This window comes from Fulmarus glacialis, unplaced genomic scaffold, assembly GCF_000690835.1.
Source record: "Fulmarus glacialis isolate BGI_N327 unplaced genomic scaffold, ASM69083v1 scaffold42219, whole genome shotgun sequence".
NCBI lineage: Eukaryota > Metazoa > Chordata > Aves > Procellariiformes > Procellariidae > Fulmarus > Fulmarus glacialis.
In genome coordinates this window covers 5,350-28,177 of record NW_009236017.1, presented here as the reverse complement: position 1 = coordinate 28,177, position 22,828 = coordinate 5,350, and the positions used below count along the sequence as shown (strand labels likewise).

Below are 22,828 nucleotides of genomic sequence, written 5' to 3'. Positions count from 1 at the left end.
CCTGCCAGTGCCGCCGGCCGTGACGCCCTGGCCCGATGCAGGCGGTGCACCGTCACCTGCACCGTGTGAGAGCACAGCCTGGCTGGAAGCGTGCGCCCGCCAGCGCGCCGCTCCCCTGCCATGTCCCACCGCGAGCTCTGCAGTGACCTCGACTTTCCATTGCAGGCAGTGGATGACTTGCTGCGGTGCGGGATATGCTTTGATTACTTCAGCATTGCGATGATCATTCCGCAGTGTTCGCATAACTGTAAGTACGGCGTAAGGAGCACGATTGCTTCTCGCACTGAAAGTGCTGTGTGTAGATTTCTTGCTCTTGTGGGACTCGTCCCATCCTGCTGTCTCGTGTACTAACTTCATGAGTACTGAGTTCACAGAGGTCAACGCTTCCTTTTCATTGTAAATCTGTGCCTCCTGTCCTGTGATTAATGTATTTTATGGAGAGCCAGTTAATACATCACTACCGACCTGGTGGTTGCAGTTTAAATTTACTTGAGTTTTAATAAAAATTGCACAGAAACAGCAGTTTTAATAAAATTGCTTGAGTAGGAGCCAAGGTAAATGGGGCATTTGTGGCAAGTCAATAAAGGGGCAGTGAGGTCGTTCTTCCCTCTATCCTGTGACTTTGTGGAATTTAGAGTTAACGTATTTCATGTACGTGCACCTTGCCATACATTCTAGGAGTACAGAGGTGGTTGTGATGGGAGTGTGTGTTGGCCCTGTGACTCCATTTAAGTGTGACTTGTCATTTAGTTGACAGATTAAGACAGACAGGTAGGGCTGAAGAAGATGTACTCAAAGAAATTTTGAGTGAATGGTTTGGTTTTCATACATCTTTCCCAGGAAACACAAGACTGGAGAATGATCTTGTGGGCCCTATGGGCTGGCAAAATCCTCTTGCACCTTAGCCGAGCGACAGAAAACTATTGAAAAATGTCCTCAAAAGAGTTTTCTCCTTTAGAGTTTTGGAGACAAGTCATTATTTGACTATTTATTATTTACTGGTATGTAGAGCGGAGACTACTGATCTTTTATTTCCTTTAGAAAACATGCAGCTCTTCTACTCGTGGCTTAGCCAGCAAGGATGTTTGCCTCTGAGGAGCTCTTTTGGGTGAGAGCTGTTAAGCAGCCAGCAACCTTTCCTTGTACAGTTACGGTTGCAACCTTCTGAAAACACAAACACGTTGTCTAGATCAATGCACTTAAACACCACCTATTCCTACAATTCTTCATTTAAATATCTTTCATAACATCTTGAGGGCGGAACAAAATGCAAAGCTGTATGGCAGAGAGCATTAAGTGTTATGAGCTAAAATTTTCCATGCTGCTCTGTCTGTCTCAGGCTGATATCTGCTGGAATGTGGTAGCGAAGTGGTTTGCTGAAAGTCAGATTAGGGGAAAGTACATTGCCTTTTCTCACTTTAAAATAAATGCTTATAATTGTTTTGTTCAGAAACCGTAGCACTTCCTCTTCTTTACGTGAAGGAGGACATTGTAGTTTGGCAATGAAATTTAGTTTAGCTTGCAAAACTATCACCATTGGAAACAGCATATTTATGGTGGGGAGCACTAGAAATTCTCTACAGTAGCTGATGTTACAGCCTGCCTGTGACACAGCTGGGTTCAGAGGCCCTTAACTTCAAGAAGAATCTGTCTCCCTTCTTTTTTCATAGATTACACATTGAATTTCCCCCTGCAAATTGCAGCAAGCCTAAGTTTTCTACAATAAATCAAAATTCTGTGAAGTATTTTCTACTCGGTTGTCTCTGTGTAATCTCTTCAGTCCACTGAGACTGTACAATTGGAACAAAAAGCCCTCTGCCATTAATGAGTAATTATTTGTGAATAGATGAAAATGAAATACCTTTGCTTGCAAAATGTTTTTCTTTTTCTCTTTTTCTTAATGATCTATTACAGAGCTTCTAGACATCTCTATAATCTGTTTGCAACTATAGCCACTTAAAATTCCTCCTCTGCTTGTTCTTGGGTGACTGAGAGCATTCAGTAGCTCTCTTGACAGTAGTTGTTTAACTTCCACAGTGCTTCAGATTGTATCTTTAGTGACAGAATAGATGTGCCATTCCTATTTCTTTCACATAATAAAAGCGTCTGAAGGTGGACATCTCACCAGGGGCAGAGTGAATTGTGGCCGTGGTATTTCTTATGCTTTCAGTCCAAGAGGACAAACTCGGTCCATTCAAGCTGAGGTGGTGCCAGGTCTGCTTCTTGCTGCCTGGTGGGCATGATCGCTGGCAGGGGGTTGTTAAAACGTGCTGCTCTCCTGAGGAGCCCAGGCAGCCGCAACCAGCCAGGGGATGGTGGCAGGCGGTGGTTGAGGGTTTCTCAGCTCTGCGTCCTGCTGCCTCCGCCGTCAGGCCGCTGCCCTCCAGCAAGGGATGCAGCTGGTGCTGGGAGCAGCCGCCAGCCCCGATGAATCAGTGTGTGCCGATGTTGGAGCCTTTATCCCAAGTAGAGCTCGGCGCGAGAGGAGACATGCAGCCCTGGCCTGGGGCCAGCATAGCTTGGAAGGTGGGCAGGGGAACGTGCGTCTGTTTGACTTATTCATACAGAAGTGGCTATAGCTGTTGGAGGGAGCTCTCTTTTGTCATCCAGGATTTTCCTTTCTTTAAATCTGTATTGAAATTACTACTATGCTTCCAACTAAGCAGGTTTCAGAATTGCTCACTTAAAAAAAACACCTCTGGTCTTCAATGTGTGGTGTGTAAATTGCGGCATTACTGACTTTTCTCGTGCCAGGCTTGTTTTATTCCTCTTTCTTTTCATAACCTTGCTACTTTCAGATTAAACTCAATAGAGATTGTTATTTGCTGGCAGTGACTTGTATACTTTCACTATATCATTGTCATTAAGCACGCAGTGATGGTTGTCAGATTGAATTTGGAAGAATGCCTGTTTAAAAATTATATATTTCCTTTTTCTAGATTGTTCCCTTTGTATACGCAAGTTTTTGTCCTACAAAACTCAGTGTCCGACATGCTGTGTGGTAAGTGTTTTTCTTTTCCTCAGCTTGTTTTTTGTTTATTTTTTGGTGAATCTCAGGAGCTTTTCCCTTTGGACTATGTTAAATAATTAATTCTGGTCATATATTGCCACCTTTTCTTTTGGTGAGCAGCTCTTTGGGCAAAGTGTGGTGCTCTTACAACTGGAATTCTCCTGTTTCAGAGCTACTCTTCTGTCAGCATAGGCAGAAGTAGATGGAGCATCAAACATGGGTTTTGGCTCACAGCTGTGTATACAATCTGTCGCAAAACATTTAACATTGCCTCCTAATTTGTTAAAATACAGTATCATTTAAAACACGAGCGCTGAAATTTAAGCACTTAAATTTTCCATGATTGAGTGGCCTCACTTCATCTTTCAAGGAATCTTTAGAAGTGTCCACAGACCACCTAGACCTAAACCTCACTGACACTACTGTGTAGCCTTTTTGGAGATGAGAGGACTATGTTACGCACCAGGGAGAGGATTCGTTTGCCATGAGAATTAGGCTAAATGTGAAAAACACTAGAGGCAGGTTCAACCTGCTCTGCAGGTGGGTGATTATTACGATCTGACTTGAAGGCCTTTTTTTGATTAAAGAACACAGTATGCAATTTATTCTAGGCCTTAATTTAACTTTTCATCTTAAGCCAATTGGGCTTTATTGAACTCCTAAAAATGGTAGGTTGCCTAAAAAAGATGAATGGCGTTTCAGGAATATTGGCAAAATAGAAGTAATTTTTCTCTGTGTTTCTAAAGCATGAACCAGACTAGACTTTTCAAGACTGGAAAACAGAACTATTTGTAGCTTTGCCAGTTTTTAAACATTCAAACAAGTGCAGACTACTTGATGTACATTTCTGGGGAATACATTTTACTACCGCCTTCTTAAAAATCACAGGTATTGATACAAGCAAGATTAATAAAAGCTTTGTAAAAAAAGAAGAGCAGAAAGAGACAGCCAGAGAGATAAAACTCAGAAATTGTTTAGAAAGAATTTATTGAATGCATAAAGCCATCTCATAATTCATATTTTCATTTCATGATCACTCAAAAGATTAACATTTCCCTTCATCAGTTTTCATGCCTTGTTGCTTAAGGTTCTTATCACATTCATGGGATCCTTGTTTTGGTTTTCAAAATAATTAGAACTGGCTACATTGTTGGAGACCGGGTACACTGGATTTTGTTGCTTTAGCTCTATGCTTAATTTTTATCTCTTACTATCATTTCCCAGCCTTACAGTTCTCAGGCAGTTACTTCCTAAACTTTTTTCAGGAAAAAATGTTTACACTTTATGTATCTTCATTCACATAGCAATTTAGGGGGGGTGTAGTTGAGGCATAAATCCAAGAAACAAATTATTGATTACTTGAACATTTTCTGGGTACTTGTTTTCACTGCATTTGAATGTTGTTGTGTTTTTTTTTTCTTTTTTTTCCCTTTTTCTTTCTTTCTTTTTTTAATAGGCAGTCTCGGAATCCGACCTGAAAAATAACCGGACATTAGATGAACTAGTAAAGAGCTTTAATTCTGCAAGGTATACTGTAATTTTATTAATACAATCTCTGGTTTGGCATCTGGAGAGGCAGGTGTGACTTACTTCGTGTGACCAGGCCAGGAGTCCTTGTAGAGGAGCAGAACGAGGAGTGGTGTGAGGACTGAGCAAAAAAAAAAAAAAAAAAAGCGGTGTGACAGAAATGTTGTCAAAGACGAATGTTTACACATTTGGAAAAATCCTACAGTTTTCTGGCTGAAGGTTGCTGTCCACTCAGGTGATGTGTCGGGGTTGTGTAAGCTTATTTTGGTTTTGCTTCTTGTTAGCTGCCATGTAAGTTACGGTCTCTTCCAACATGTAGGAAGTCAAGCAGACGTATCAGGATTCTATGGGGAAAATAATAGTAATAAAGATTTTCTTTTAAGATCCTTCCTATGTGTGCAGGGGACATTCTGAACAGAAAGATTTTGTCCAATGGTAATGGTCAACTTGCAAGAGAATTCTCTTGGTGAAATCATTGGATGGGAAAAATGTAGGTATTGAGGGACTACAAATGCAAGTTTTCCTGGATAAGAAAAGTAATGGAATATTGCTCTTTCACCTGGTTTTCTTATCTACTTTTTAATTTTTAATTCATTTTTGATATGCTCATCCCTTTGAAAGATAGGAACAACAGAAAAAACATGCCTTGGTAAATGCTTACCACTGTAGATATATGAGATTTCTTGTATTATGTCTCTGTCTTCTTTTGGTTAGAAGCAGCTCTGTGACTTGCTGGGTATTTTGTATGTGTTCCTGTGTCTATGGGAGACAAATACACTATAATCTTTTTCTCTGAAAGGAACTTGGAGCTTGAAGTCATTGAGATTCTTAGCTTCATAAGTGATAGGAAGCATAGTTCAGTTTATGACTTACTTTCTTGAAAGAGTTTCTCTGTGATGAAGATCTAATCTTCCGTATGACCACTATTAGATTGAACTGATTTTATTTGAAGAATTGAAATGCTACAGTTCCATTACTATAGCTTGAACTCTATCTTTGGTGTTTCCTAGTGATAAATGGATTACTTTTTTTTTTGGTAATGTCTAATTTTGTAGGGAACAAGTAGTGCTGACTTGGATCCATTATGATATTGAATCTTACACGTTAATTTTTTTTGACTGCTTTAACAGATCAGTATAAATCTTACCAGTCAGAGTAGTTTAATAATCTTTTCTTTTGTGACTTGGAGTTCAATCAATTTCTCAACATAAAGTTAGATCAAAACGATAAAAACTGTAGTGTTCTGTTCTGCACCGGGTGTGCGGGGTGAGGTGAGAGAGAGCCAGTGCAGGCTTCTTTCTGGGTCTCGGTAAGAAAAGCCCAACAACAAACGGCTTACTATGATAACTGCTTTAATAAGAGAGACTCATAAGAGGAACACAGATAGCGAGTAAATCTTGCGTCGCTTCAGATGGAGGCACCCCGCGTTCGGGCTCTCTCAGCCTGGGATTGCGTTTACTCTGCAGATGGGCCTGAGTTCGAGGGGAACACTGCTTGCCTGGAGAGTCTTATGTGATATGAGTATCATTAAAGCATAAGAGCATTGTTGGTTTCTGCCCTAGCGATGTTGGTACAGGACAAGTCGTCTGTCTCCCCTCCTTCCCTATCTGCTTTGTTTCCTTTTGGCCCTCCCCAAAACAAATCCAAAGTCCAGGGGTTGATTTTTGAAACCTGCTAAGCTCCTTGAGCCCATGCTGACTTGACTTTGAGCCTCAGGTGGTTTAGCGTTTATGAAAATTAGGCCTTAAATCTTTTCAGTATTTCACAAAATTCAAACACATTTCTTAAGTCAGGCCTGTGGGGAAAGAAAATGTTAATGTTGGTAGTACTTAGCAAAGTAAAAGCTGTGCTCCAAGGTCAATGTGTGCATGGAATGGAAATTGTTCTAAATAGATCTGAGTGCTGATCTGATTTATACTTCTGCTCAACATTTAGCTCGTGCACAAGTGTTTGCAGAATTAGAGCCTCCGTGATCATTTGTGCTCAGCGAGTGCTGTCTTGGGAGTCCTGCTCCTTCCGTAGAAGTGGTGGACTCTGATGTTTCCCAGTAAAAGTGAAGATGTTGTGTCGTTCATTATGGCCCATTAACATTACACTCTGTGTGAAAGGGTAGAGGAGCAGTTTTGACTAGGCTTTAGTATGTCTGAATTCATATTGCCTTGCCCTTGGGTTCAGGTGCACACAAAGATCCTGAGCAGTGAAGGAGTTAAGGGAGTGCATTGCTCTGATCAGTCACCCCCACAGGCTCCTGTCAGGCTGACTGCAACCCTTACTCAGCTTTCTCTCTGCTGCTTGTGCTTTGCAGGCGGAATTTATCACTCTGACCAGGTCAGGAGAGCAAGACCAGGAGGGCTGTTTGTGCCATCTTTCCTTTATGAACAATATTTTTATGAGTTGCAGTAAGGCCAGTGTCTTCAAAAATAGTAAGCGTAAAGTTTTGGGGTTGTTTTGAAATTAATTTCATTGTCCTCTAATAAAGAGATTATTGTGATGAAAATTGTCAGTTTCTGCATCACCTAGTTAGAAAATTTAGCAAGAGAAATTAGAATTATACTTTTATAAGTAGACAACTAGTCCGTGCTGAAAATGATCTGTGCTTTTTTCATACATAGGGAAGAAAAATATGTTTTTACTTTCAAGTTTATATCTTAGTTTCCTAATCAGGGTTACTTGACAGCTAGCGAGTCAGAGTAATAAACCCATCCACTCTGAGTGCTTGAGTGAGCAGGTACTATCATTTCTAATACACTGACTAAACTTCCAGGAGGACTGCAGAAGGAATTTCAAGGAGAGAAATTGTCCTTTAGTACAGTTAGGACTGTCCTATGTGAGCTGTCCTGGGAAGACTCTCAACCCCATCTCTTCCCTGGAATTTATTCATGTGGAAGCACTAGATTCCCACCTACTTTCTCTGCTTCATAGCTGCTTCAGCAAGGGAGAAGTAAACAGGCCATAAAATGGTCCTTGATGAAGGAGGACACTGAAATTTTTTTTTGCAGATCTGAAGAAAAAAAATGTTCGCAAGATGTTTATATTGTTATTAAAGCATGCCTGGCAGAGAGCGTATTAAGATGACCGTCCGTTTTTAGTTAAACTAAAAGAAGCATAACTCCCTGTCCTAACCCAAGCCAGCGATTAAAGAGGATAGGTCACAGAGGAGGATTCAGGTAGTGGTTATAACAGTGCGTGTTAGGACTCACTAACATCTTGTTGATCATCTTTCAGCGCTTCCTGAAAGGTGCCTGTGCTCTTAAACTGAGGTTTGTCAGCTGTGACGCATTTGTTGCTTTTGTGCCAGGAAGGTAAAATTGTATCTGCTAAAACCTTTCAGAGGTGATAGTAGTCTGTGTCAAATTCTTAAGAGCATATAATAGGTAATGTTGAAAACTGCATGCAAAACGCAGAGCGCTTTGAAAATTGTGTTGTCCTGAGGTTTACCAGTAGAATCAGTTTCTAGGTGAGCCGGACAGTCCGGTGATGGTAGAGGATGGACTTCTCCGTTAACTGCATGCTTTCTCTTGACTCTGCTGTCTGTCTCTGAATGACAGATGAATCTTCCACTCTAGTCAGGCTTGTCCGAATCACTCCAATAACAGCTATCAGAATTCCTGTGAATAATGAGAAGTTTGAGTAATTCGCTCTGGCGGTGAGGGAGGGGAGTGGCAGTTGGTGAAGGTACTGTGGGGTAGCCCAGGGCTGTGCGAGGAGGGCCTGCGGTGCTCCGGCTCTTCCGCTCCTGGGGCGCCGGGGTCCGGGGCGCAGGTCCGGCGGGGCCGCTAGGTGTCATCCCGCAGCCGGTGGAGCGGCGCAGCGGGCCCCAAATACCGCGGTCTGGGAAAAGCCAGTCTGGGACTTTTCTCTCTCCTCTTTTGAATTTAGTATTAGCATTTTCTGTATTTTCCCACAAAAAAAAAAGGCATACAGAGATTTCATGTGTGTTTTGGCAAACAAGTTTTCATATTCTCGTCCTAGTGTTCTTTCCATTGATTCTGTGCCAAAATCAGATCCCGTCGGAAAGTCTATTCATAAGTCTTTAAAACTTCAATATGAGGAAAAACTCCATATGGTTATTTGTAGACCAATGGTGTAACTAAAGCAACCTTGATAATAAACTTGTTGTTAGGATAGGTTTTGGTTTTTGTATTGTTTTTCCGGTTTCTCTCTCTCTTTTTTTTTTTTAATACCAGACCATACTTTATTGAGACAACTGTTCTTACAGAATCTGAGATTTCTGTTCAGAAGATTTCTCTGTTTTGGCTGCCGTCATGCAAATATTAACAAGTTGCATTTGAAGTGAGATGGTCTTTTATTTGGGTAGTCTGTCTTGTCAGGCCTGGAGCAATGCTCCTGTGTTCAGAAGTCTGTCCTTTCGTACAGGACTCATGGCAAAAATGCCAAGCTTTGCACTCTGAGCCTTTTGGTGTGTGTCTGCTGTCTGCTTCTGCTGGCCACGGAGCTGCCTTCCTCCCTCCAGCTCTACCTTCAGCCTTCATCGGAATTCTCAACTGCCCTTTGCTTGGGTTTGTAGTCCATCTCAGGTCCAGGGCCACCTCCAAACGTGTGTTTTGGCCTGGTAGCCTTCCTGAGGGACAAATCAGACTACTGAAGTCTCTGCTTTGGAGAATTCGAGGTACTATAAGCCGTGCTATTGTGGTACTTCCTGAGAAAGATATACAAATCACTCTTAAGTCTGGTGAAAAGATAAACTGATGTGAAGTTTGACTTTTAGGAGTGTTGTCAGCTAGTGTGAACACCCATTGGGAAATACATTTTAGCTAGTGAATACATATTCTGGAAAAATAAGCAGACGTAATTGGTGGTTACAAATAGTAGAGTGTGTTACTTTGACAAGAGGAGGAGCTCTCAAAAGCAGTAAAAAATACACTGAAAAGATGAGGGAGATCAGTTGTGTTCTCTAGGTGAAGACAATGAACATAGGCAACTGGCTAATTGTTAAGATATTTTTTCCTTTTGGGGCTGTATCGTTCTTTATTTTATGGGACAACTGTGATATGATGCCAAATGATTGCATTTACGGGTCTGTTTTATGTTTCCTGAGCCATGCAGAATTTAGCTTGCTGTAGCATAGGATGCTGGGCTTTTGTGTAAAAATAGTTGCTTAAGAGCCAAAAAAATAATATAAGACTGTGTGTTGACTTTGATCAGCTACTTTAATGGTAGGCTGCCTGTATGAAAACCTGGGGGAGCCTGAAGAAATAGACATTTTTTTACATAACCAAAAGATAAATTCCTTGTTCAAAAAGGGGAGAAAATTTTTTTAAAAAACTACATCTTTGGTCGAACACCCATCTGCATCCTTTTGAGGATTAATTATTTGGAATAAAAGACAACTAATTTGTTTGCTGTTGAACCTGATGGTAGAATACAACCATCTGTGATACGACAAGTCTTCTGAGGCTATAGTTTGTTACCTTTAAGTTGAAGAATACTGTGCATTTATCTGCAGTAAAATGAGATACTTTGTCTGCCAATTATTGCTGCTAATGGCCGTGTTGAGCAGATCACGCTATCAGACCTTTCCGATGCTTCTGGATGAAATATACCCCTTGTAAACAGCAAATGTGAAGCAGGAGTGGGACAGGGCTGCGTGAAGGCACTCTGTTTATGTTCCCATTAACTAGCTCCTGAGTTCCCTGTGGAGTTGATCCTATGCCATCAGTAGCTAGACCACTCTGTGTCTGTGTTGAGCCGGGGAATTAACCTCCTTAAAAACTGCCAGTCCATATCTAGGCATAAGCAGAGAGAAAAACATAGTTTTGCTGCCACACTTAATTACACTTGTTTGCACTGCAGAAAGTTAGAGTGTCTTGGGACAGATGTGAATTGCCACTGACAGATGTGGTCACTACATCCAGTAATCCAGGAAACTTAAACTCCAAATTGGGCTTCTGAATCTGGGTTGAATATAACCAGTGCAGAATGTTCGCTGTGCTGAGCTGGTTGCTCTGGTTGTTCACCAGGAACCTAACTTAAACTAGTATAATCGTGGGGTCACCTGGTGACTTATGTATCTTTTAAAAACAAGTTGATATATACAGACAGTTCGTAATTAGTTGTCCTTCCCAGACATGAAAAATCTTTATCCTCAAAGACTGAAAAGTTTCCCAGGTAGTTACCCAATGCTGAACTGCCTTCAGCGCCGCATGGATTGGGGAGGTGGAGGCACAGGGGCACGTGAGGTATACCGTGCCTTTTGGTGTAGGGGCTCTTAGACTCCTCAGCATCCTCAAAAGCCACCCCTGTTCCCATCCCTCTTGTGTTATCCTTCTAGAAAGAGGAGTGAAGGGGAGGTCCTCCCTACCCCACTTAGCTAGTGGGGACAGAGTATCTCTAAGAGGTGAACCCATCTCCATTCATTGTTAAAGAGATGCTTCATTTCCTTTAAGATTTTCTGTTTTTTGTAAGCTGTCCCAGTTTGTCAGAGCTTGTAGATGGTAAAACTTTTTTTGCAATTGCCTTTTTTTGGGTAGGACTTCTGAGGATGCAGCAGGCTGGGGCTTGGGAGGCAGCAAGTCAGGGAGAAAGCTAATGAACACCTGGGCAGCTGTGCAGGCTTTGCACTCTTGGAGAGCTCAGGTGAATGGTGTTGCCAAGGGATGATGGAGCAGTGAATTAAAGAGGAGTAAGTTAATGACTGCATGTGTACTTCTGCTGGCTGTTTTTGGCTGGATGATACGAACTTTGTTGTGACCTTCAGGGTGTGAAGGACTCTTGTCAAAGTAGTAGTGGGTTAAGAGTGGAACATGTGGTTTGTCCATCGTTGACGTTAGTTGGGAAAGCCTTCCCTCCACCTGTGATGATACAGGAGTGAAAGTGAACCACAAGGTATGCGGGCAGTCTAGACAGGTGCATTGCTATGCCGACTCCCTGCCAAGAATGCAGTCTCTGGCTTAATTTATCTTAGATCGATCTGTATAAAGTACATGGTAAAATAAACAGGATTCTGCAAAAACCCCTGGGGTGGGGGTAGGAATAAAACATGTCTTTAAGATCTTTTACAGTTGCCTGAGTTAGGACAACTGTGACTTTATAATTCTTCATATTACCTCAAAGCTGAGACGGACAGGAGAATAAGCTGCCTGCTGCTACTGTGTTCCTACTGATAAAATAGAAGTTTATTTCTTTGAAAAGAGACTTCTGTTTAACTCATGTCTTGACATTTGCTAGCCCTGAGGGAGTGCAGGGAGTACAAGTAGGGAGTAATGCATGCATAGATGGGTGGTAAGCGTTCTGGTGGAGATTGAAGTGGGCTGTTTTTGAGGGCGGTTATGTTTTTCCCTTATTTTATATGAGAAAAGAATGGAGGGTTTGTGCTCTTTGGCTGATCATTGATGACACGTGACAGAAATAGTTTGGGTTAGCTGACACTAAATCTCAAGAGCTGACAAGCATGCAGTTATCTCTTGGTGGGGTTCTGCTCAGCTGGGTGGGCAGTGAGCAGCTGTACTAAGGAGACCCACAGTAAGGAGGGACAGAAGGAATATGGCAATGCTTTCTGCTAAGCTCTTTGGTTTCAGGAGCCTCTGTCACAGCTGGTACAGCGCTTAAAATACTCTGACTTGAAAATAGTCATCTGCTATCTTCAAGTAAGGGGGAGAACTTTATGTTCTTTACTGTGTTCCATGTGATGTTTTTGCATTTTATTACATTGCAAAATGTAATTTATTTTGTTTGAAAATCAGGAAAATAATTATTTGATTCTGTAGAGCATGGTGAGGCTCAGCTGGCGTGCTCCTGCTCCTGGTTTGTGTGGGCTAGTCAATTCCCAAGTGCTGCAAGGGGGAGAGGGAGGAAGGAATGGGAGAAAAGCTCTATCTGTTTTCGTTCTGGTTTCTTCTTAAAGAAAAAGCTAATACTGTTCAATGTAGCTAACTGTACATTGTCTTATGGATGCTTCTAGACAACAGCTGTTCCAGTTGGTCTTGGATACTCCACTGATTTCATCTCCATTGGCCTGCAGCAGGCATTTGGCTGGCAAAAGCCACATTAGGAGTCCTGTTTCTTGTCCAGTTTTAAAAGAAGAGGTGCCAGTGATTGACAGTTTCCTGAGAAAGGAAAAAGTTTGCACCTTAACAAAGGCAGAGGGCCTGGCAGGAACAGATCAGAAGATTCTCAAAACTGAGGAACACCATAACCTTTACAGCAGTTCTGCAGAGGTTGATGGTAAAGACAATGAAGTGGGATCACGAGAGAGTCCTGAGTGCGCCAAAAGTCATGAAAAGTCTTCTACATCTGTGGAAAAAGTAGTCAAGAAAGGTGAGATGCTTAATTTTTGATTTTTGTCCTGTTTTCTTCCCCAAGTCCGTGATTGTGCATTGGAGTACCTTCAGTATGTAGCATTCGTCTCATTTCTCTGCATTGTTCTGATCTGCACTGGCATGTTCAGATGCTTCCCGTTTAACTGGACTATGCTTCATTCAGATTACTGCTCAAGTGGGACAGCTCTGCTACAAGCATATTCTTGATTGAAGAAGTCTGGGCTGATGCCAAGTAATTAAATTGAGTTCAACACTTATAGATTCGTTTGCTTTGAGTAACAGCTCTAAAAAACCAATAGTTGCACAACAGACTTACTCAGTAAAAAATGAAGTAATTTTCTCTTCTTCCCCTTAATGACTAGACAGGCAACACTGACATTCATTCTGCTCTCCTATCGTTAAATAACCAGAAGCAAGGTATTTTATAACATGTTTGTTATTTTGAGGGGTGCACCCACAATCAAAATGATCATGTTTCAGTTTTGTTAATATTACTTTCTTCTGGAGATTGTATGAATAGGAATCTGCTTTATTCTTCTGTAATTCTACAGTGTTAAGATTAATTTATTTTGAAGCATAAAAATGCCCATTTATGCTAATCAACTACGATAAAATGACAGGAACCTCTTAGTTTTGACATGATGGCCGCCATCCTATTGACCCAATTAAAAGCCTAAATTAAAATAAAAGAGCATGTAGGAGTACAATACTGATTCTTATTAGTTCAGATTTATCTGTTCTTTTGTTTAACAATTTATTCAGCTGGAACTCTGAAGTTCATATTTATTCATTAGCTGGGTAAATACTGCTTAAAGACGTAATACAGCCAGAAAAGTAGCCATATGAAAATGGCATCAACTTAACTAGAAGTTACGTTTCCTAGTTTTATGCATTAGACCTGCTCGCGTTAGTAATTTAAAACTCATATGAAATTTTACTGCTCATTTATTCTTGAGCAATTGAAATTTTCACTTGCTTACCATTTTATGACCTTATTAAATCCTCAAGCATGCATTACATTGAAATTATTTCCACAAATGCAAAGTAGTTGGTCAAACAATATAAATGAAAGACTTGAAATGAGGCAATGCTGAAGTGGTTGTAGTAAATATTATTTGTTCCTATGTTAAGAATTGAAATGTTAACTTCAAATACAATAACAGACTGCTCAGAACTATTGTGTTATGTTACTGTCCCAGTTTTTTTTTTTTAACCTTTGACTAGAATATGATGTCATGGGAGTCAGGAATTGCAAAGCAGTGTTACCAGATAACTCTCTAAATTCCCACAACGTTTCACAGGTTGTTTTTTGTTTTGTCTTTTAAATCAAAACCAACTTCCTTCATACTAATACAGAGGATATCAGTTAAAGAATCTCTTTCTCATACTCTTCATTTAAAGTTAGCCATTTGTTTTTGACATCATGTGATTGCTAAAGACAAATATTTTAAGTCTGTGTTTTTTGACTGTCTTTACAGGTAATGTTTATACGTGAGCCCAAGTCATGAAATCTAGTTCTCTGTACTAAGAAATGAGTATGAGGCATGGTTGGATCATAGGATTCCTGTGAGGCTGAGTTAACTCATGTTTTGACAGTCCTGTTGAGAGCCATAGACTGGGAACATTGTGTTAATATGAATTAAGTTTGTGCTATACTGTTTTATGAAAATGAACCCGCTTCCTTTATTTAGGAGTGAAAAACTGCACGGAAATATTCTTATGTTTGTATTATCCTCTAGGTTTCTGCGTAGTATGTATGTTATTCTAGATTTTTATTACAGATTTCATTCCATCTGACTGCAGGGAGGATGAGAGCCATTCTGATATTACATAGAGAGGGAAATAAGTGTTCTGGAATGAAAACGAAAGCAAAAAATGAAGATTCTGGATAGACATGCCAGATCTTTTAAAAAAAGAAATCTGGAATTCTGGATTTTGATTTTCTTCAATCAACAATTAATTTTTCAGATGAAAACATTTTGCTCTTTACTGTAATATACCTGCTAGTAAATTCCTTCTCCCTTGCTTTCAGTGGATTGTCCTGTTTGTGAGGTTGCTATTCCAGAGCAATATATAAACAAACATCTGGATAGCTGCTTGACAAGAGAAGAGAAGAAGGACAGCCTCAGAAGGTAAGAAACAACTTTAAGAACTTTTGTATGCATGTAGCCATTTTTCTGCACTGCTGAAATAAGAAATATTAGTTGATGGGTTGTAATACAGTGGATTGTGTTTACCTGCTGTATAGATCACTCTAAAATCACTGTATAAATGCGATAGCGGTGATTTTCCCCTCACGAAAGTATGTGGATCGCCAGTAGAATTACTTTTTGGCTTTTAGTGGCAAGAAAACACTGGACAATGTTTCAAAGAATTCAACACGGGGAGTAAAACTTAGTCTGTACATTGTTCTCGTCACATTTCTGCTCACTAGCATTAAAATTCTATTCAGATAACTCTTACTCCCATTTTTCACTTGGTGAATGAATTGCTTCCCCCGATTCAGATGCGCCAAAAGACAATTGCTTCACTAGCTGTCAAGTTAAAAAATAAATAGCACCTTACTCTGCTCACTGTGCTTCTTTTCAAGTTGCCCCAGTCAAGATTGTTTCGTTAAGATCTCAATTTCCATAAGATTAATGCATGTCTTTGATGTTATGCCTCTGCCCTAGAATTTGTCACGGTCATCACATTCACATCAGAAGTGTAGATTTCAGTTTGTTTTACTTACTAGCATAAATTTAGGCCGTTATTATTCTAACTGATCAGACTTAAGAACTGCAAGGGACTTTTACTGCATGTGGTTTTACTGCATGCTTGTATTTCAAATTCCTCTGAACCTTCAATTAGAAAGTAGTTTTATGTTAAAGCTCTTATTTTGCCCAGTCATGCTTAGAATGCAATCTATAAGCTAAAGGACTTTGAAGATGAATAAATGGTAAATTAATATTGAAATCTGATGTTACATTTTAATTTTCATTTGGGATGTTTTTGGTGTTTTCTCTGTTCTTAATGAATGGAAATAAAAGCCAGATCTTTCTTTAGTGTCAAGCCCATGTCCCTAACAGAATTTTAAACTTTCCTTATTTTATCTAGACTGCTTGGATCTTAAGAAATTATCATGCAAGATACTTCTCCTTAGGGACTGGCTATTGTGTATTAAATGCTGGCTTTTTGCAATGTATTTATTTTATGGCAGTGTTGTTTGGGTTTCAGTAACAGCACATTTCTAGTTCTTCTCTGAGGAATTTTAGCTCTGTTTATTCTCAAATTAGGAGCACATGGCATGCTATGTTAACAGTTGAGCAGTATTTCAGCGGAACAGATAATTTAGTCCCCCAAACCTGCACAGGAGTAATTACAACAGGTAAGTGTATGTTCACAAAGAACACTGCATTTCTCAAGGATGGGGAAAAAAACCCACCAACGTTAAGACTCAAAACTGTTGTGAACTGTTTTCCTGTAGCTGTCTGCTTGCAAAGCTGTCATCACTCTTCTAGGTCATGATACAATGCTTTTTCAGGGCTTTCAAAAGATTTAATTATTCAATGAAATTTTTTATATTTCCCAAAAGAATCTGAGAGAAGTATTTTCCTGAAAAGTGTATTGTGGTAATGCATCTTTTTGCCAGCTATGCTACAAGGGCTATATGAGAGTAAATGAATTAATTACAGTTTTTGCGTAAGCTTTTTTTTTTTAAACTTTGAAATTTATTTTCAACGTGATAAAATGAAATTGCTGAATACAGTTTTCAAATAAGTCTTGCTTTCACAATGGGAAGCTGTTAACTTCTCTAATTCAGAGCAGTGCAGCTGAACTTTATTGTGCTGCGGAAAGAAAAGTGTCTCTAACTAAATGCTCTTCTTCTGTAACTAATGAATTATTTAAGCTGAACAAGGTAAGTGAGGCAGTAAGTAGATTTCTGTAGCTTTGTTGGCTAGTTTGAGTGTATTTCACCAGGATTTTTTTTTGTAGGGAAGACTGAGCTAATTTGTGCAGAAGGAAACTGTTCTGCTAATTTTAGATGATGAAAGTTGTAGTAGGACTTGAATTTTCTATGGCAGTTTCTTGTAATTAAGATGTTTTTCCTAGTTATGCCAGGAACGTTGAGTTCTTCTGACATAAGGCAGTGTGAAGGATGTTATTCATCTGAGAGCACTATGAATTCTCTTTAATGTTACTTTCTGTATTACCAAACTACTCTTCTGTTAGATGGGAACTACAGATTTGCTTTAGGTACATGACTGTATCTTTCTCGAAGTAATTTTCCCAGAAAGCTGAAAAATCTCCTAATTCAAGTTTTGGCTTGCAGTTTTAATGCTTTTAAAACTTCAGCAACTGATTCAGGTAAGACGTGGCCAGTACTTGGGTAGAAAAACTGTGTTTCAGCAGTCTGAATCCAGTACGCTTCCTTTTGAATTCAGAGTGAATATAGGCTTGATCCTAATGAAGATGAACAATACTGTGTTTGCTGATGTGATTCTGAAGCCTTTGCTGTAGATGCTAAAAACGGAGCTGCAGTACTTGTTACATGAACAGCATTTGCATCACTTCCTAAGGAAAATCAGACTAGACCTACTGATTTCTGCACATTTGAAATTTTCTTTTTGGTAGATGGAAAAAGTGTTCTGGCTTCCTAGAGCTGTTGCTGTTGCATCTGTGATACACTGTGTAATTGGTTGTGTATCTGTCGTGGCTGAAATGATTCTTTTAGGTATTTCTTATCCAGAGTGGGTGAAATACCCTGTAAAAATATAACTCAGTATTTTGACTTTCATAGGAGCGTTATGAAAAAAAGTTTGTTTCCTTTTCCTTTTGCAGTTCTGCTCACAAAAGGAAGCCTATGTCTAAAGTTGTTTACAACTTGCTCTCTGATCGTGATTTGAAGAAGAAACTAAAGGAACATGGTCTGTCTACCCATGGGACCCGACAACAGCTCATTAAAAGACACCAAGAATTTGTGCACATGTATAATGCTCAATGTGATTCTCTAAATCCCAAATCAGGTAAGTTAGAAATTCTAGGAAAGTTGTTACCATCGCAAACTATTTGTATGCATTTCTCCTTCTCTTAGTTCTCAGGGTAGGAATAAGGCTGGTTTGAATATTTGGGAAAACTGGAGCTGGAAAAATTTATCTTGTATAAGTCAAGATTAATGCAAAAAAAGGAAATCTAATGAAAACCAGAAATGTGTTGCTATATTCTGGAAGTATGCAGCAAGGATGTAAATTTGTGTTGAAATTCTTTGATACTTCCTGGTTTACTAACCCTGTTCTGAAAAATGTTCTGTGTTTTTATTGGCTTTGCATTTTAATGAGTGCCTCCAAATTAGACTCCGAGGCTTTTAGTCAAAAAATTGGAAATACATAAGGTTCTTGGTAAGTGAATGGATTATTAATTTATCTTTTGTTCTGAATTTGTTCTCTTCCTCGTATACACTGAGACTTTTATATTTTTATTGGATTTGTTTTCAAAATTAGATTTCTTTTTGGAGATGGTAGTAAGGGTAGAATGAATTAATACAAATGTGTTAATGTTTTGCTGGAGTTTATATCAATTTAGGTGTTTGGCAGCAATTTTATACAATTAAACTCAGACTGTGTATAGCATTAAACAGCTGCATGGGATAAGGAGAATGTGTTTCAGTCTGTAATGCGAGTGCAGTATAAACTTCCTTTAAACAGCAGTCTATTGTTTGCATGTGCTCAGGCTTAATGCTTGGAAAATGCCAGGGCTGGAACAGGGAGGGTGAGATCGGAGTAGGGTATTTGTGCTGCCTGGTTTTGTAGGCAGTGTGGCCATTTTCTAAATTTTGAATAGCATCTATGAGCTAGAGGGAGAATTGTCCTAGCTCATCTTGTGATATTCTATTTTATACAAGATGAAAACATATATCTTTCTTAAAGATGTGTCATTTGTCATCTCTCAATTCAGTTCTGCAAGAGATACAAGTAACAGCACAAATACACTGGCGTGTGTGGGTGAGGGAGAGACATCAGATTTATAGTTATATTATTTTTTTATTTGATTAGAAGCTTATGGAAAACAGCCCTTTTAAAGGAATTTCTAACAGGATGGTGTTCTGATACTACTCTCCTGGGAGCCGCACAGCCATTAGTGTCCTGGAAATTCTCACATAGCTGGTACTGTATTTTCTGCACTGGTTGCAGGATACAGCTTGCTGTCTGCTAGGTCTGTAGCATAGGTCAGTCCTGCTGCTGGCAGGAGCTGGTCTCAGTTTCTTCAAATGTAGAGAGATGAGATATATTGTTCCTCACTCTCAGTTTGATCTCTTTAATTTTCATGTTTACAGAGAGACTTCAGTCCTTCACCATTTTCTTCCAGAAGTTGTTAAAAATTCTGAATGTTTTTGTCTGTATTGAAGGGCTCAGAAACTATTTGGACCCGATAAATTTTTGGTCTCGCTGGCAGTGGCACTGTCAGGAACTGAACGAGCGAGCAGGGCAGCGCAGGGCTGTGAGCTGGGAGCTGCTCGTGCATAGCTGGGTTCAGCATCTCTGGGGTCAGATAGCATACCACTGCAGGTGCACAGCTAAACTTTACATTTGCTATTTGTCGCTTATCTATAACAGGAATAATTTGGGGCCAGGGGTGAGAAGTACCCTTTGAGAAGGATGCCAGATTTCAATACAGTAAAAAAACCACTTAACTTGTCAGTTATCATTTAACCAATTTGACAGTATAGGGGAGTATTTATTTCAAGTGAGTGTTACAAGCTCATATGTTAACTCCATGTGCATGTAGTTTTATGTGTGATCAGACAGTCGGAAATGCTGAATATCCACAACTTCTACCGTGGCATTTCAAAAATAAATGATGTTTTCGGTGTTCAACTGCTTTAATAAACAGGCAGAACCACTAGGTGCGGTGCTTTTTGAAAAATAAAGTCAGTCACCGAGGACTATAAATATGAATTTAGCAGCCAAACTTTAGGCTCCTGGTTTTTGAAATCTTGATTTCACTTAGCAGCTCTTGGCTTGGATTGTGGGAGCAAGTGTATGAGAAAAGCGAGTTTGCAACCAACCCTATTTGCTTTTTCATTTTGCTCCTTTAACCATTTTAAGAATTTGACTAAGAAGGTTTAAGTGGCTAAGTGATTTAGGTGCCAAGTGTCACTGCTTAGTTTGTGCCTAAGCACTTTGGAAAATAAACATAAATGCTTTCAAAAATTGTTTTCTAGGACTTCAGGAAGTCTCTGGGATGAGAACCAGCACACACAGTTAAGATTGTGTTTGACTTCCGCGATGATAGACGTTTAGGAAGTTTGTTGTTTAAGTCTGCGAGAACAGCACTTGTATCAGAATCTTGATATGATTTATGTTAATATTGGAAATTTAATTAAACACTCTCAAAGCCCCTCTCCAAGTTCCCCAGGGGCAGGAGTAGACGTAAAGCTGCTGCAGGTCGTGGAGGTACGCCATCGTCCGATGGCTAAACAGGAGCGGAGCAGTTTTGAAGTAGAAGTGAGGAGTGGGCTGGTTGGGAGCTGCGGCAGCTCCGGGTGAGGGGAAAGGGAGGGTCGCGGGGTTGGGGTTGCACTGCTGCCCTTGTGCTGCAGCAAGGTCGGCGTGAGAAGTGGATGGTTCGACTGGAGCCTCATGTCTGCTCAAGGCATGCTAGGACCGAAGCTGTGCAGAACAGGCGGTTCTCTGTTAGCCCTTTAACGTGCTGGGAGGTACTCGGCTCTTGGGGCGATTCTTCACTTGATGCTGGTAATGAAGTAGCGCCAAGTCCCTGTCTGTGTTGTTCATCCAGGCTAGCTAAATGAAGAGTTGCACAGGGTGTTACAGTGTACTTCAGCTAGTCTGCCCTAAATAATGCAAAACTTTGTAAGAGTTCTGGCTCAATACCTATTTATGAAGGGTGAATTATTAAACTAGCACTTAAGATGCGGACATGCATTTTCAGTGGTAGCAGTGAACCCAAGGTCACTATATAATACGAATAGCTGAACTTCTGAAGCATAGGTGCCAAATTCCTGGATTTTGCGTAAACCAGTTTTGAACGGGTTTTATGCCTTCACAGCTTAATAAGCTTCATGTTTTCTGGATACTTTACTGTCTGCTGAAAGTGTTTGTTTTAATAAATACCCGTAGCTACCTGGTAGCTCTGCGAAGATGATTAAGTGTAAAAACAGATTTGTAAAAGTAAATGTCAAAATAAACCATGCAGGGTCTTGCATAGCTGTAGTTTTAGTTAAAATATTAACAAACGCGGTTATGTCTGTTTATGTGCTTTTGATGTGTCGGACTTAATAGTTAGAGTAGGTTGTAATTCATCTTTGGACTATGGGTTTTGGACATAAGCCTGCAGACAGTTTTGCATTGCCTTGGAAGGTAGTCCTTGGAGGTAAAAATAAGATAAACAGTAGATGTCATTATTTTATCTTCCGTTTAAAGATATGTTATAAAATGGAAACTTGTTATAAAAGGCATGCCTGTACACAGCAGAAACACTATAGTATGCTAGAGTAAGATTCACATATGATTTGAAAAGACTACATTTTCCCATGAATTTAATACAAAGGAAATGAGAGCAACGGCCCAGGAGGTGGCTGAGAGCCAGCTGCCGGCAAGCACCGGGCGGCTTGCTGCAAGGCGCCTCGGCCCAGGCCCACGGCTCCCGACCGTGCCTCCTGGTCCCGAGTCTCGGGCACTGCCTCTGCTGCTCAGCTGCTGCAGATGGGAGCGGTTCCTTGGCGTGAACAAACGCCCGCTGAGCAGTGGTGTAAAACCATGCCATTTGGATTTGCCTGTGATCGGAGTCTGAGTTTTCACTGTTGGAGAGCTAATGCTGGTTTGTCTTTTTGTGGTTTAAATTCATGATAGTTTCATTCAGTGCTGTTACATCTTTTTATTTAACAGCTCCTGTTTCAGTGATCCCTTTCTTCTATTTTCAAACAGTTGCAGAGGTTGTTAAAGAGCTGGAAAAGAATGAGAAGATTCGAGTTCAGCTTGAGTTTAATAAAACCGGTGAAAATGTAAGCTATTAATCTTTGTTCTCAAAGAGAGGGATGGCTAGGAGAAATTGCAGAGTGGGCACTGAACATGTTTGCCTATCACTTTATTACGGGAATTCCCAGATTCGCAGGTTGCCTGTTGGAATTCGCATATACCATCTTCTAATCAACATGATTTTCTCATACGACTCATTTGTCATGGGCGGTTCTTCATGTACTGCTGATGTTTCTATGCCCAAACCATTTAAGTAGGAGCATTTTTTTGATTGCAATAAAAATTCTTGAGAAATGTTCCCCTTGGTCATATTGGAGGATTTTGACCCTCCATGGCAGTGTGGGGAATATTTTGCTTCCTAGAATTCTCTAGGATTTAGTTAGCAAATTCCTTGCTTCCATATCAGCAATAGCGCCTGTTCTTTTCCCATGACATATGATACTTTTGTGACTTTTGGAGCATGTTTGTTGCACAGTATTAGGAAGTATTTTATGGTCCACACATGCTGGGTATTATATGGGGTGGCTTGGCTTAGTCCTGTTGACTTTGTGAAAGCAAAGCAAGACAGCATGTATACATACTTTAAATATATATTACTGTCTGTGGATGAGATGGTAAGAGCTGGTGGGGGAAAAAGACAGCTGATCCTTCTTCCAGTTTTAAGTCTCTAGTTTTAAAGTATGCAGCTTTATCATCTTTTTGTTTCTGTAAATAAACATTTGTGTGATTTCTGTAGAGTTTGACCTTCACAAAGGACCAGACAGAGGAAGAAATAGATGAGATCCACACTGATTATCGTAAGTAATACGCAAGTTTCACTTCATTTTGCTTTTAAATTCACCCTCTTTTCCTTTGTACTAAAATATACACACAAAAGTGATGCTTTCAATGTGTGTGTGTGCTTCCCTCGCCCCTCATTTAATAAATTAAAGCTGGAAGTTTGCTGTTTGGGCTGAAACTTCCTCTTTGAAACTCAGTCTCTGTTAAGTACTGATGTTTAACAAAACTCACTGCCAGGGCTGGATAAGATTGAGATG

General features: G+C 40.0%; 1 protein-coding gene across 1 annotated transcript; it reads left to right on the top strand.

The window, feature by feature from the left end:
* Positions 1 to 162: 162 nt before the first annotated feature.
* Positions 163 to 22,588, top strand: RAD18 (RAD18 E3 ubiquitin protein ligase; the record flags this gene model as incomplete). Its single annotated transcript, XM_009586230.1, has 8 exons — positions 163 to 247; positions 2,940 to 3,001; positions 4,467 to 4,537; positions 12,459 to 12,814; positions 14,849 to 14,948; positions 17,638 to 17,822; positions 21,741 to 21,817; positions 22,528 to 22,588. Coding segments are annotated over exons 1-8 (940 nt in total), but the record flags the coding sequence as incomplete, so codon positions are not given.
* Between the last annotated feature and the right edge of the window lie 240 nt (positions 22,589 to 22,828).